The sequence below is a fragment of the Oncorhynchus mykiss genome, chromosome 1 (genome assembly GCF_057628025.1).
Source record: "Oncorhynchus mykiss isolate SJ-2025 chromosome 1, ASM5762802v1, whole genome shotgun sequence".
Lineage (NCBI taxonomy): Eukaryota > Metazoa > Chordata > Actinopteri > Salmoniformes > Salmonidae > Oncorhynchus > Oncorhynchus mykiss.
In genome coordinates this window covers 23,146,276-23,158,580 of record NC_143022.1, presented here as the reverse complement: position 1 = coordinate 23,158,580, position 12,305 = coordinate 23,146,276, and the positions used below count along the sequence as shown (strand labels likewise).

At 44.4% G+C, this 12,305-nt stretch overlaps 1 protein-coding gene across 1 annotated transcript in view; it reads right to left on the bottom strand.

Annotated features, from left to right (window-relative positions):
* The window catches only part of LOC110508592 (potassium/sodium hyperpolarization-activated cyclic nucleotide-gated channel 2), a 102,309-nt gene that overhangs the window by 15,468 nt on the left and 74,536 nt on the right, over nt 1–12,305 (bottom strand). The window contains exons 5-7 of the mRNA XM_021589263.3: nt 4,166–4,312; nt 3,647–3,887; nt 1,225–1,389 (exon numbers count right to left, since the gene is read on the bottom strand). Coding sequence (XP_021444938.3) covers nt 1,225–1,389; nt 3,647–3,887; nt 4,166–4,312 — 553 coding nt within the window. The remainder of the gene's footprint in view (nt 1–1,224; nt 1,390–3,646; nt 3,888–4,165; nt 4,313–12,305) is intronic.

Here is a 12,305-nt window from a genome sequence, read left to right as displayed (position 1 = left end):
AACATTTTTGTGAATTTTATGCGAACACTCAAAGGATTAAAAAAAATATATGTTATCAATTGAATGTTTTTGGGATGCTATCATACTAATGTTAGATAAAACCCTAACTAGAAAGTAATGGGTATCTTAGCTAATGTTCTGGGAATGTTCCCAGTTTGCTGGGCTGCCTCTCCCATAGACATCTAAAGGAGCCAGAGCGTTGTAGTACACAATATATAAACTGTGAGACAGCAGATATTAAATATATAAACATGATTTCTTTGGGGCTTCAGTTGAAGGTCTCGGAAAAAGACTCTGTGTTCCAAAAAAACTCCTAGGTTGAAAGATAATTGTCATCCTCCTTTGAATTTCTGTTTAGATTTGGAATTAATTAGCTTTCTATACTTGTTAGTCAGGCCACATGAAATACTGAGCCTTTGATGCAAGAGACTTCTGCTGTCAGGAAACAGCAGGCAAATTAAACAGAATATTCCTAGTCCTATGTTCCACTATGCTCTGTTCAGGTTAGCTGTTAGCCTGTCAATGACCAAAGACACCTTAATCTCCTCCAAATGAGTGAAACGAACAGCTCGTACGTGATGTGGAATCTAGCTGCCATGGCAACCACTGGCAGGTGGGGGATGCAGGGCCCCTTTTGTAAACATGTGAAGTCACGTGAACGAGGGATAACGTCATCATCACATTAACCTGGGCAAGACAGGGGGCTTGCCTGCTTCGTTTAGCAAAAATATATGATTTGTTTACACTCATGGCACGGAATTCACTAACCAGGTGCTTTCCGATGATAGTTGAGTGACTGACAGCGTAGCAACACTGGCGGTAAGAGCAGCAACTGAGGGAAAACGGCTCCCTCCTTCCCACACACGAGAGCATAGACAGCTGTTTAGTTAGTGTGCTGATAAATCACTTTTACAAATGAGCATCACTCATCCTGTGAGCACATTTAGTGTAAACCCAGGGGAGTATGGCACACTCAAGTCATAGATAATAATCATATCTTGCAAAAGTCATATCCTTTAGATAGCTATAAATATGACATGTTAATATGACATATAGAAAAAAGGGAAATCAAAGATAAATTATTAGTTGCATAGTTACAATAGGTTTCATCGATAGATATGTTCGTCTTTGTTCTGCTGATTCTATGAATGACACAAAATGCCTCAACTATGCCCATAGCTAATCATGTATCGGCTTTTTTTATTGGTGGTAGGCTGGTCTTACCTATCCGGTCCAGTCGGTCGATGGCCACAGTCTCGAAGGCTCGTCTCATCATGGGGTACTCCTCCAGCACCTCATTAAAGTTATCCACAGACAGGGAGTAGAGACGGCAGTACGTGTCCGCTCGCACACTGGCCGTCCGTCTGCCTCGGGTCAACAGACAGATCTCTGTGGGAGGGAGAGAGAGAGACAGGAGTGTCAGAGACAGACACAATTACTACACAGCCAGAGGGACCATCATTACTGTATCTCAGCTACAGAAACATGTCAAAGAAACATGAGCCATTTGAATGTCGTGCTCATGACAAAAGTCACTTGGACATGACACGCTCATTTAGTCCTGTTGTTCTAACCTCAGAAAACAATTTATCGCACGTGGAAATGGGTCATTTACTGAGGAGATAGGCCGTTAAAACAAAGACCCAACTGTGACAGCTTAGTGAAGGGAGGGAGATGCAGGGCTGGAGAGGTGGTGGAGCCAAGGTTCATTTCATTCAGGTGTTACCCTTCCTTCTCTGGCCTGTGACTGACTGTTGTCTTGGCAACCATGTGCTCTTTTTACTCGCTGCCTCCCCGGCTTTCCCGACTCACTCCCCTGTCACGTGTGAAAGGTATCTTCTGGCTCTCTGTGAAGAAAACCCCCCAGTGGAATGTAATTTACTGTATGCAGTAATTTACTTGCTTTTACTCATTTTTAGAATATCGCCTTTGTGGCTTTGGTAACAAGTGGAAACTCTGCACTGGCTCCACTCTACAGATCAGCCTCTCCAGCGGTAGGCAAACCCCCTGTGGGCCATAGAAATAGAGGAATTAACAAGCGCAGTCAATATCAGCTTCCACCCGCGGGATAGACGCCCACACACCATTAAATAGCAACAAAGTGATGTTCTATACATGAGTTATACATTTACATAATAACCTCAGTGACCTTCTCCACCCCAGATCCGCTCCCCCACTCTCAAAATGGCTCCTTATTCAGAGGGTATTAAAGTGTGACCTTGAGTGTCAGCTCAGCCATGTGTCTCTTCGCTATTTAGTGGGGGATTTACAGTTCTTCACAAGATTAATCATACTCTGTTTTCTCAGCCGTGCTGAGCGATGCAGAGGCAAGCAGCAGAACTCAATGCTGGTATGTGACTTTTCTGACCCTACTACACCCACTTACTCACCCTTTAAAAACAAATATGGGCTATGTCGTGTAGAGATGACATATACTTCCCTAATGCCCATCATTGAAAATAATAATTTATTTTTAACTGACTTGCCCAGTTAAATTAAGGTCAAATAAAATAAAATCTTTGATCAACTATTACATTATTTTACTAGGCAAGTCAGTTAAGAACAAATTCTTATTCACAATGACTGCCTAGGAACAGTGGGTTAACTGCCTAGGAACAGTGGGTTAACTGCCTTGTTCAGGGGTAGAACGACAGATTTTTACCTTGTCAGCTCGGGGATTCGATCAAGCAACCTTTCAGTTACTGGCCCAATGCTCTAACCACTAGGCTACCTGCCACTCCATTACCTTGTTTCTACCTTCTTTCCATATTCCCTCTTCCTATTTTCTCCAGCAATAATATAAATTGTCAGCAATAGCAGATGAATCAACCACAAACACCACCACAAATCTAACAGATATTCTGATCAAGTATTCTCCTCCTAACCCATGCCATGTAAAAAAGGTTGGCTTCCTAGTGGCATATAATGTCTCTGTCATCAGTGTTCTGTGGACTAATTAGCTGTTATTAATGGGCATTTGTGCTGCTGTGGATCTCAGGCATTCCTTCAACACCCGCCCATGCTCCTGTCACCTCACAGCCCAACCCACAGCACCACTGAAGTGAACTCTGCTCTTCTAAAGGGTCGTCACTAGTTACCACAGCCACAAAGTCATGGACCCTGCCTATGTGATTTTAAACCTAACGTTAGCCTAACCTTGACCACACTGCTAAGTGATTAAAGCTAATTTTCGATTCATACATTTTTACAAATGCCTTTGTGGCTGTGGTAATTAGTGGAAACTCATCTGAAGAGGGTGTGAAGAATGTCCCCAGACCCTAAGAAAATGACAGCTTTTTTGTGGATCAACAACAGCGCCGAGTCCCCAAACAGGCAGGGGGAGGACAGACTGCATGGGGAAGTGGGATAAAACTGGCTGCGGGGCGAGAAGACTAGCGAGAAGAAGTCAAACTCAAATGTCAGGGTGTTTTTCTTTTCCTTTTCATTCTCTTGTTTGCTACAGTTTTAATATAAACCAATATAAACTTCTGTTCTATAGTAGATATGTGTTATTAGCACCATTATAGAATAGAATAAAATAGAATCTATTGATCCCAGGTTTTCCAGCAGCAGCAGATCTTAGGAAAGTTGTAGAAAACTCAATCCTAGAAAAGTAGTAATACTGTATATTGTTGACCATCCACACCTCCAAAATAGGATCCATCTGAGAGCTTCATGCCCATGGTTCCTTTGGTCAGAACACTGGTCACACCATGTTGGGTGAAGTACATCTTCTTGCCGATGGTGCCCTCCCTGATGATGTAATCTCCAGGCTGGAAGACCTCAAAGCGGAGCTTAGTCAACATAGCCGTCACAAAGTTGGGGTCGGTGTTGGCAAACAGGGGCATGGACGCCACCAGCTTACGGCAGTTGAAGTTGACAATTTCCTAAGGGTAAATATCATGACTTTTAGTGAATTGCAATTTTGTTAGGTCTAAATCTAACATAGCAAAGGTGGGGAAATGGAAACAAAATGTATGGACTCATTTGTTTGGTTTAATGACTTAGAACAAGAGGCTCAGAACTTCAAATGTTGTTAAGGGACATATTTGCAAAAGACAACGATGAAGATTTGCAGAGAAATCAATGTATTTTTGGTTCCTTTGTTCCACTCTTTAAGTGTGAGACATTGTCAGAGTTTTGATGGTGTGTTTTGTTGTTTTACCTCCCGCAGTGGTTCATTAAGCTCCTCCAGGATGCTCTCCTCATCAAACATCTTGCCCTGGTATCTGTGCTCGTAGTAGTCATGGATTTTCTGTCGGAAGTCAGCTGGCAGTTTGTGGAAAGACATGTACTGCTCCACTTGTTTGTACTATAGAATGAGAGACAGAGGGAGAGAGACAGAGGGAGAGAGACAGAGGGAGAGAAGAAAAAGGTCAAAGTTAACAGCATTCTGTTTATATGAATGGAGAACGTGGAATATGCTCTACAGCACCTGCTTATTAAAGGAAAAAGTTATTCCCCAAATTAAAGTTTGGGGGACAAAGACGTGTGTGTATATATATAAGCTAGTCCAATATTTCCGAAAGTCAATATTCAATGGCGTCTGTAGACTGTATAAGACGATGTTTGACAAATGTACATTTTAACCAAACTATTCTTTCAATGTCATATGGACATTAATACTAGTATTCAATGCATTGTGGTCGATATATATATGCTTTCTCATTCAATATAATTCACCATAAAAACAGATTGCATATCTCTAAACCATGAGCTAAACATCTTTCAGTGATACTATATGTTTCCTATGCCTCATGGTGTACATTGAACATATTGGAAAGACTGGGAGGACACGTTCACAGCCATCTCCTGACCTATATATGCTAGAGAGCTGTTGGGAGGACAAAAAAAAGTTTTTGAGGAAACGTGCCAGCTCCGGAAACCTACAGAGATTTATTCATGCTCTACTCTGTCAGTGGAGAAGTGTACCTGCTATATTTAATGTATATACAAACACAGGCCTGCTCTCAGTCAACACAAACCAATATAACCCTGCCACAACTGTTTAGCTGCCTACAGTAGTCCTATTATTGGACATGGAACCACTCTTTGGTATGATGATGACTGTATTCAGTGGAAGACAGGGTTAGTTATTAATGTGAGCAGCATGCATTTCTGTACTTGGACACGGTTCTAAGAGGCTTAGATGTACACTATTTTAAATGGAATTGATGGGTATATGCACAGGGGTAGCTTAGAGTTCTGAACTGATGTTTGTAAAGCGGTAGCTGACTTAGTATATTCTATGCTTATTCATAGAGAGAAGATCCCTGCTCAAATGTCATTTTTATGATTTACACAATTTAAGTTTAATGTAGTGTTTCCTTCTCTCTCTTTGAGGGAGCTGCCAATCAAATTGTGTCAATTGTGCTCGCTTAAAACACACTTTACACCTACTTTTATGAAAGATATACTGTAGCTCCAGTATTGTCTTATGATGCCCTTTAATGTTCACTAAGTGTACAAAACATTAAGAACACCTGCTCTTTCCATGACATAGAATGACCATGTGAATCCAGGTGAAGCTATGATCCCTTATTGATGTCACTTGTTAAATCCACTTCAGTCAGTGTAGATGAAGGGGAGGAGAAAGGTTACAGAATGATTTTTAAGCCTTGAGACAATTGAGACATGGATTGTGTATGTGTGCCATTCAGAGGGTGAATGGGCAAGACAAAATATTAAAGTGCCGGGGTGTGGTAGTAGGTGCCAGGTGCACTGGTTTGAGTTTGTCAAGAACTGCAACGCTGCTGGGATCCACCTCCCAATGGACAACCAGCCAATTTGACACAACTGTGGGAAGCATTGGAGTCAACATAGGCCAGGATCCCTGTGGAATTCTTTCGACACCTTGTAGAGTCCATGCCCCGATGAATTGAGGTTGTTCTGAGGGCAAAAGGGAGTGCAACACAATATTAGGAAGGTGCTCCTAATGTTTTGTACAGTCAGTGTATAATGTCTTTGTTGCTGAACAGAAGAATAAACAGGGTATTTGCTAATCCATTGACAATGCTGTCTAGGTTTTATAAGAGCAGATAATTGGGTTTTCTCCCAGTTTCGAGCATCATTGGGTTTCAGTAAACAATGCACACTCCTGTCACACAACAAAGCTAGTGGTGAGAGAAGAAAACGGTAGCCTAACCATGTGATGCAGCTTGTGTATTAGAGCAATACAGTGAACAACACCCCTCCAACCATGGACAACCTTTGCCCTTTCCATTTAGTTATAAAACATGTGAATAAAATATTGTACAAAAACAGATGCAGAAACAGCCACAAACAATGGGGAAATATGTTGTGTTTGAAATCAACAGCCTTGTTTTTCAAACCACCCATTTGGCCCTACCCACCATAACATCATGGAGGGGGAAGTGTTAATGAATCTACACATGAATGAACCAACAGGAAGTCGTGGTCCTATTGATTCAAAGTGACTAATTGACAAGCCACATGGACTGATAATAGTGTAGTGATGCTAGCCCTATCTGAAGTAGGAGGATGTTGCATAAGCTCTGTCTCTGTCTCTGTCTCTGTCTCTGTCTCTGCCTCTGTCTCTGCCTCTGTCTCTCTCTCTCTCTGCCTCTGTCTCTCTCACTCCCCACATGTTGCCTTCTTTATGTATGGGCCTGGGGAGGTATATTATGTGCTTAGCTTTTTCATTGAACATACTGTCGAAGTTAGTCATACAGTGGATTGTCATAGTACTGATTATTGTTTATACTGTCTGGCTCAATTGTAAATATTCCTTTCCACTTTATATCAACAAAATGAAATATGTGCTAAAATGGACTGTTCCTGTCAAGTCAGCTGTCAAGCAGGAAATCAATCAAGGCTACACGAGTAACATGGTCACTCCCATCGTATAATCATGGCATCTAGGGAATAGGGTGTAATTTCAGACGCAATCCTTGTTTCCTTCAGACTGACAGATGTGTATCGAACATGGATGTATCCTTTCAACATATAGCATGCATCACATAAGACATGCATCACATCACCAAATGAGGGGTATTCAGTAAAGTATTATCAGACACGTAATGCATGCATTCATTTAGAGTACTGATGTTTTCCATGCATGTCAATAGCCCATCCCAACAGGCAGGATTTATATGAATGGATGAATGGGAGGATGGAAGCAACAATGACCTCGCCTGTTTTGCCACTGCTGAGGAGGTAAGTGACATACGGGCAGTTTGATGTGATGAGATGTGACCCTGTCTGCTACCATCGCCATGTATCATTACTCTCTTCAGGACAACACAGAGTCCGTCCTCCCCAACCATCTTTCCTTTATACCTCTATCTCCTCTCTCTATCTTTATATCCTCTCCACACTTCTCTCCATTCTACCATTCTCTACCTCTGTTAACTCCGTACTGGTCCCTCCTCTCTTTACCTCTCTTCCATATCTCTGTCATCTCTCTCACTCTCTCTCCTTTCTAACTCAATTTCCTCTCTCTTTGATCTACCTTTCCTCTATACATCATCCCTTTTTCTCTCTAGTCTCTCTCTCATCTCTACCCCTCCCCTTCTACCTCTCTTCATGTTTTGTTGTTGTGAATAACTCGAGGGGCAGGCTGAGCTAAAACAGAACGGTAGTCGGGCCTGTGTCTAGGCCCGTTTGTGCCGTACAGCGAGATGTCAGTTTCTTTGGGGTATGAATGTGCTCTCCTGTATTTCTGCCTGCAGTAATTCTAAGTCCTGATACACGATAGAGTTACATGTTCATGCTGACCCTGAGCTCACAGATTGGCTCTCTGTCTGTTGACTCTCTGCTAGAGTAGTCTTACGGTTGACAAGCCATGCAGATGTAGCCTATAATGCGCTCTCCTCTGTTAAAGCACCTTCATTGTGTTACAAGCACATTGGACAAGTGACAGTGTAACACAATGGGAAGGTTACAGAGGGTAATGTCAGAAACACAGTTGGGACCCTATGTAGGGCTCCAATCCTTGTGGCAGGGACACACACACACACTCACATCTGGATACCTAGAAGAACAAGTAGCTGTTAATATCATTCTCTCTAATTAACTATGTATGGAAATCGCCCTCCAAACATTTAATCTTATTATTTTGTTTTCCTCATAATCATAATCTAATTCATTCTTAATTGCAATCGGTCCTGGCATAAACATCCATGGAAGCATGTCATTCTCACTCCTTGTACCTTCCTATAAAACATTTTGCAAAATCAATGTTCATAGATTATTTAGTCATCTCTATGATGCTTGTAATTTGTCATGCTTGAAAGTTTAAAATGCTTATTAATATTTATGACTGCTTATAAAGTTATTCAAAAGTGTTAAACAAGGCTGCTTGACTGGAGAGAACAGTAATTCAGTTCACAATCATCTTCCATAGTAGTCAATATCAAGGTAGGTAGGACAATGTAAGGGTGTCTACTTTTCTAATGCTATGAAACCACAGCAACAGGTAAAGAACGACTAAAGCTGTATCACTTAAACTTTACAAATTTGCAGCATGTCACTAACATTGAAGACACATTGGGTTTATTAGTGATGGCTCTAAATCGACTATGTGACACTGACCCTTGGATGTGCACAGAGAGCTAACATTAATAATGTTCATGTCAATCTCTCCTGGCTCAAAGTGAAGGAGGCGCACAGTACTACATAGAGCCATGACTTCATGGAACTCTATTTCACGTCAAGTAACTCATGCAAGAAGTAGAATTTGATTATTTTTTTTACTGATAAAAATACCCCTTATGGAACAGTGGAGACTGTGAAGCAACACAAACATAGGTACAGACACATGCATACAAACACACGATAACATACGCACTTGTCACGCCCTGATCTGTTACACCTGTCCTTGTGCTTGTCTCCACCCCCCTCCAGGTGTCGCCCCTCTTCCCAATTAGCCCCTGTGTATTTCTACCTGTGTTTTTTGCCTGTTTGTGGCCAGTTCGTCTTGTTCGTTCAAGCTAACCAGCGGTTTCCTGTCAGTTCCTATCATTTCCCAGCCTCTCTTTCCTCGTCCTCCTGGTTTTTAGCCTTGCTCCGCGTTCTTTGATTACTTGTTAGATATTATTGCATGGTCGAACTAGAAGCATAAGCATTTCGCTACACTCGTAGCAACATCTGCTAACCATGTGTATGTGAACAATTACATTTGATTTGATTTGCTTGTCCTGACCTTGTACCCGCCCGCCTGACCTCTCTGCCTGGCCCTGAGTCTGCCTGCCGTCCTGTACCTTTGCTCCACCTCTGGATTACTGAACTCTGCCTGTCCCTGACCCTGAGTCCGCCTGCCGTCCTGTACCTTTGCTCCACCTCTGGATTACTGAACTCTGCCTGTCCCTGACCCTGAGTCCGCCTGCCGTCCTGTACCTTTGCTCCACCTCTGGATTACTGAACTCTGCCTGTCCCTGACCCTGTTTCCCCCTGCCGTCCTGTACCTTTGCTCCACCTCTGGATTACTGAACTCTGCCTGTCCCTGACCCTGTTTCCCCCTGCCGTCCTGTACCTTTGCTCCACCTCTGGATTACTGAACTCTGCCTGTCCCTGACCCTGTTTCCCCCTGCCGTCCTGTACCTTTGCCTTACCCTGGATCTTCGACCCCTGCCTGCCTTGACCTGTCTTTGCCTGCCCCTGTTGTGACAATAAACATTGTTCCCTCGACAGTCTGCACCTGGGTCTTGCCTTGATCCCTGATAGCACTATACACACATGTACACAAGGATTTTGTGTTGTAGATACGTGGTAGTAGAGTAGGGGCCTGAGGGCACACACTTAATATGTTGTGAAATCTGTTGTAAATGTATTGTAATGTTGACATTTTTTTTGATAACTGCCTTAGTTTTGCTGGACCCCAGGAAGTGTAGCTAATGGGGATCCATAATAAATACAATTATACACTCGCCTCACTATCTCTATTCCAAGGTTTTGGAGGATGTTGCCTTTTATCAACTGCCAGTTCTATGAGTTTTACCATCCTTTGAAAACTGGAAGTTTGGAATAAAGAGAATGGAGAAAATGAAGGTCAGTGGCATCATTTTAATCTTACAATTTCCCCTAAAAAATAAACTGCCACAACTCTAAACTGAAGTGAAATGATGGTAATGGTGGACTGATGCAGGGGAATGCATTCACCATCCCAGTTCACAGCACCCTAGCAAAAGCTGCCAGCCTACTCAAAGGTAGTAAAGTTCACCGTTGCCCCTAGTGGCTGGTTTTGAAGGCAATTCTAGACGTTCTTGGGACCAGGATAAAACTTGAGCGATCTCCCAGCAGATTTACCATGAAGGCCAAGAGCAGTGGTGTAGTGGTTCCTGGAAAAGTGGGTATACTCTAATTTTGCCAAACATTTCCTAAACAGCCCACCCGGTGAAGGAAATGTGCCCTGTGTGAAACATTCTATATGAAACAGTGACAGTTTCTGAAATACCTAAAACGCCGTGCACTCCCTAGATAGCCAGCTATTAGGGTCGGGGTTGGTCAGGGAGGCCACGGTTCCACTGGACATGGTGACGCAGGGGAATCAGGGAGCGTATAAGTCTCTTTATTATTGATTCGCCTGCGTTTCCAGTGGTGCTGGGGATTCCCTGGCTGGCTCGGCACAATCCTAAGATTTCGTGAAGACAGGGGGTTCTCCAGGGGTGGTCAGAGGAGTGTTCTGGAAGGTGTCTGGGAGTTTCCATCGGTGCCACGTCGGTGGAGAGTCCAGACCAGGGTTCCACGGTGCGCATCCCCCCGAATATGCCGATTTGGCAATCACTTTCAGTAAAAAGAAAACTACTAAATTACTACCTCATAGACCGGGAGGGGATTGTGCGATAGATCTCCTGGTAAACGCTGCGCTTCCCTAGAGTCACGTGTACCCATTGTCCCAGGAGGAGACGTTGGCTATGGAAATATATGTCACGGAATCTCTGGGACAGGGGTACATTCGGCCCTCCATCTCACCCGTCTCCTCGAGTTTCGTTTTTGTGAAGAAAAATGAGGGAGGTTTGCGTCCGTGTATTGATTATAGAGGTCTAAATGTTATCACAGTGGGGTTTAGGTACTCACTACCTCTCATCGCTACAGCGGTGGAATCATTTCACGGAGCACAGTTCTTCACAAAACTGGATCTCAGGAGCGTGTATAGTCTGGTGCGTATTCGGGATGGAGATGAGTGGAAAACCACGTTTAGTACCACATCGGGACACTATGAGTACCTCGCCATGCCGTATGGGTTAAAGAATGCTCCAGCCGTCTTTCAATCCTTTGTAGACGAGATTCTCAGGCGTGGTTGTTTATATCAATGACATTCTGATCTACTCAGCCACCCGCGCCGCGCATGTGTCTCTGGTACGCAAGGTGCTTGCTAGACTGCTGGAGCATGACCTATACGTCAAGGCTGAGACGTGTGTGTTCTCCAAATGAGCTGTCTCCTTCCTGGGCTATCACATTTCCACCTCGGGGGTGGTGATGGAATGTGACCGCATTAAGGCCGTGTGTAATTGGCCAACTCCGACCACGGTGAAGGAGGTGCAGCGTTTTTTGAGGTTTATCCGGGGTTTTGGCCAGGTAGCGGCTCCCATTACCTCACTACTGAAGGGGGGCCCGGTGCGTTTGCGGTGGTCAGCAGAGGCGGACAGAGCTTTCAACAGGTTGAAGGCGCTGTTCACGGATGCACCCGTGTTAGCGCACCCGGACCCCTCTCTAGCATTCATAGTGGAGGTGGACGCGTCCGAGGCTGGGGTGGGTGCAGTGTTATCACAGCGCTCGGGTACGCCACCAAAACTCCGCCCCTGCGCTTTCTTTTCGAGGAAGCTCAGTCCAGCGGAGCGTAACTATGATGTGGGGGACCGGAAGTTGTTAGCGGTGGTCAGGGCTCTGAAAGTGTGGAGACACTGGCTTGAGGGGGCTAATACCCCTTTCTTATCTGGACCGACCACCAGAATCTGGAGTATATTCGAGCAGCTAGGAGACTGAAACCACATCAGGCAAGGTGGGTCATGTTCTTCACCCGATTCCGTTTTACGTTGTCATACAGACCGGGCTCCCAGAACGTAAAGGCTGACGCACTGTCCCGCCTTTACGACACGGAGGATCGGTCCACTGAGCCTACTCCCAACCTTCCCGCCTCGAGGCTGATGGCACCAGTGGTATAGGAGGTGGACTCGGACATCGAGCGGGCGTTACGGGCGGAGCCCCCGCCTCCTCAGTGTCCGGCTGGGCGGAAGTACGTGCCGCTTGGTGTCCGGGAACAACCGATTCGGTGGGCTCACATCCTACCCTCCTCGGGTCACCCTGGGGTGGCAAGGACAGTGGGGGGGCCTCCGGGAGAAGTA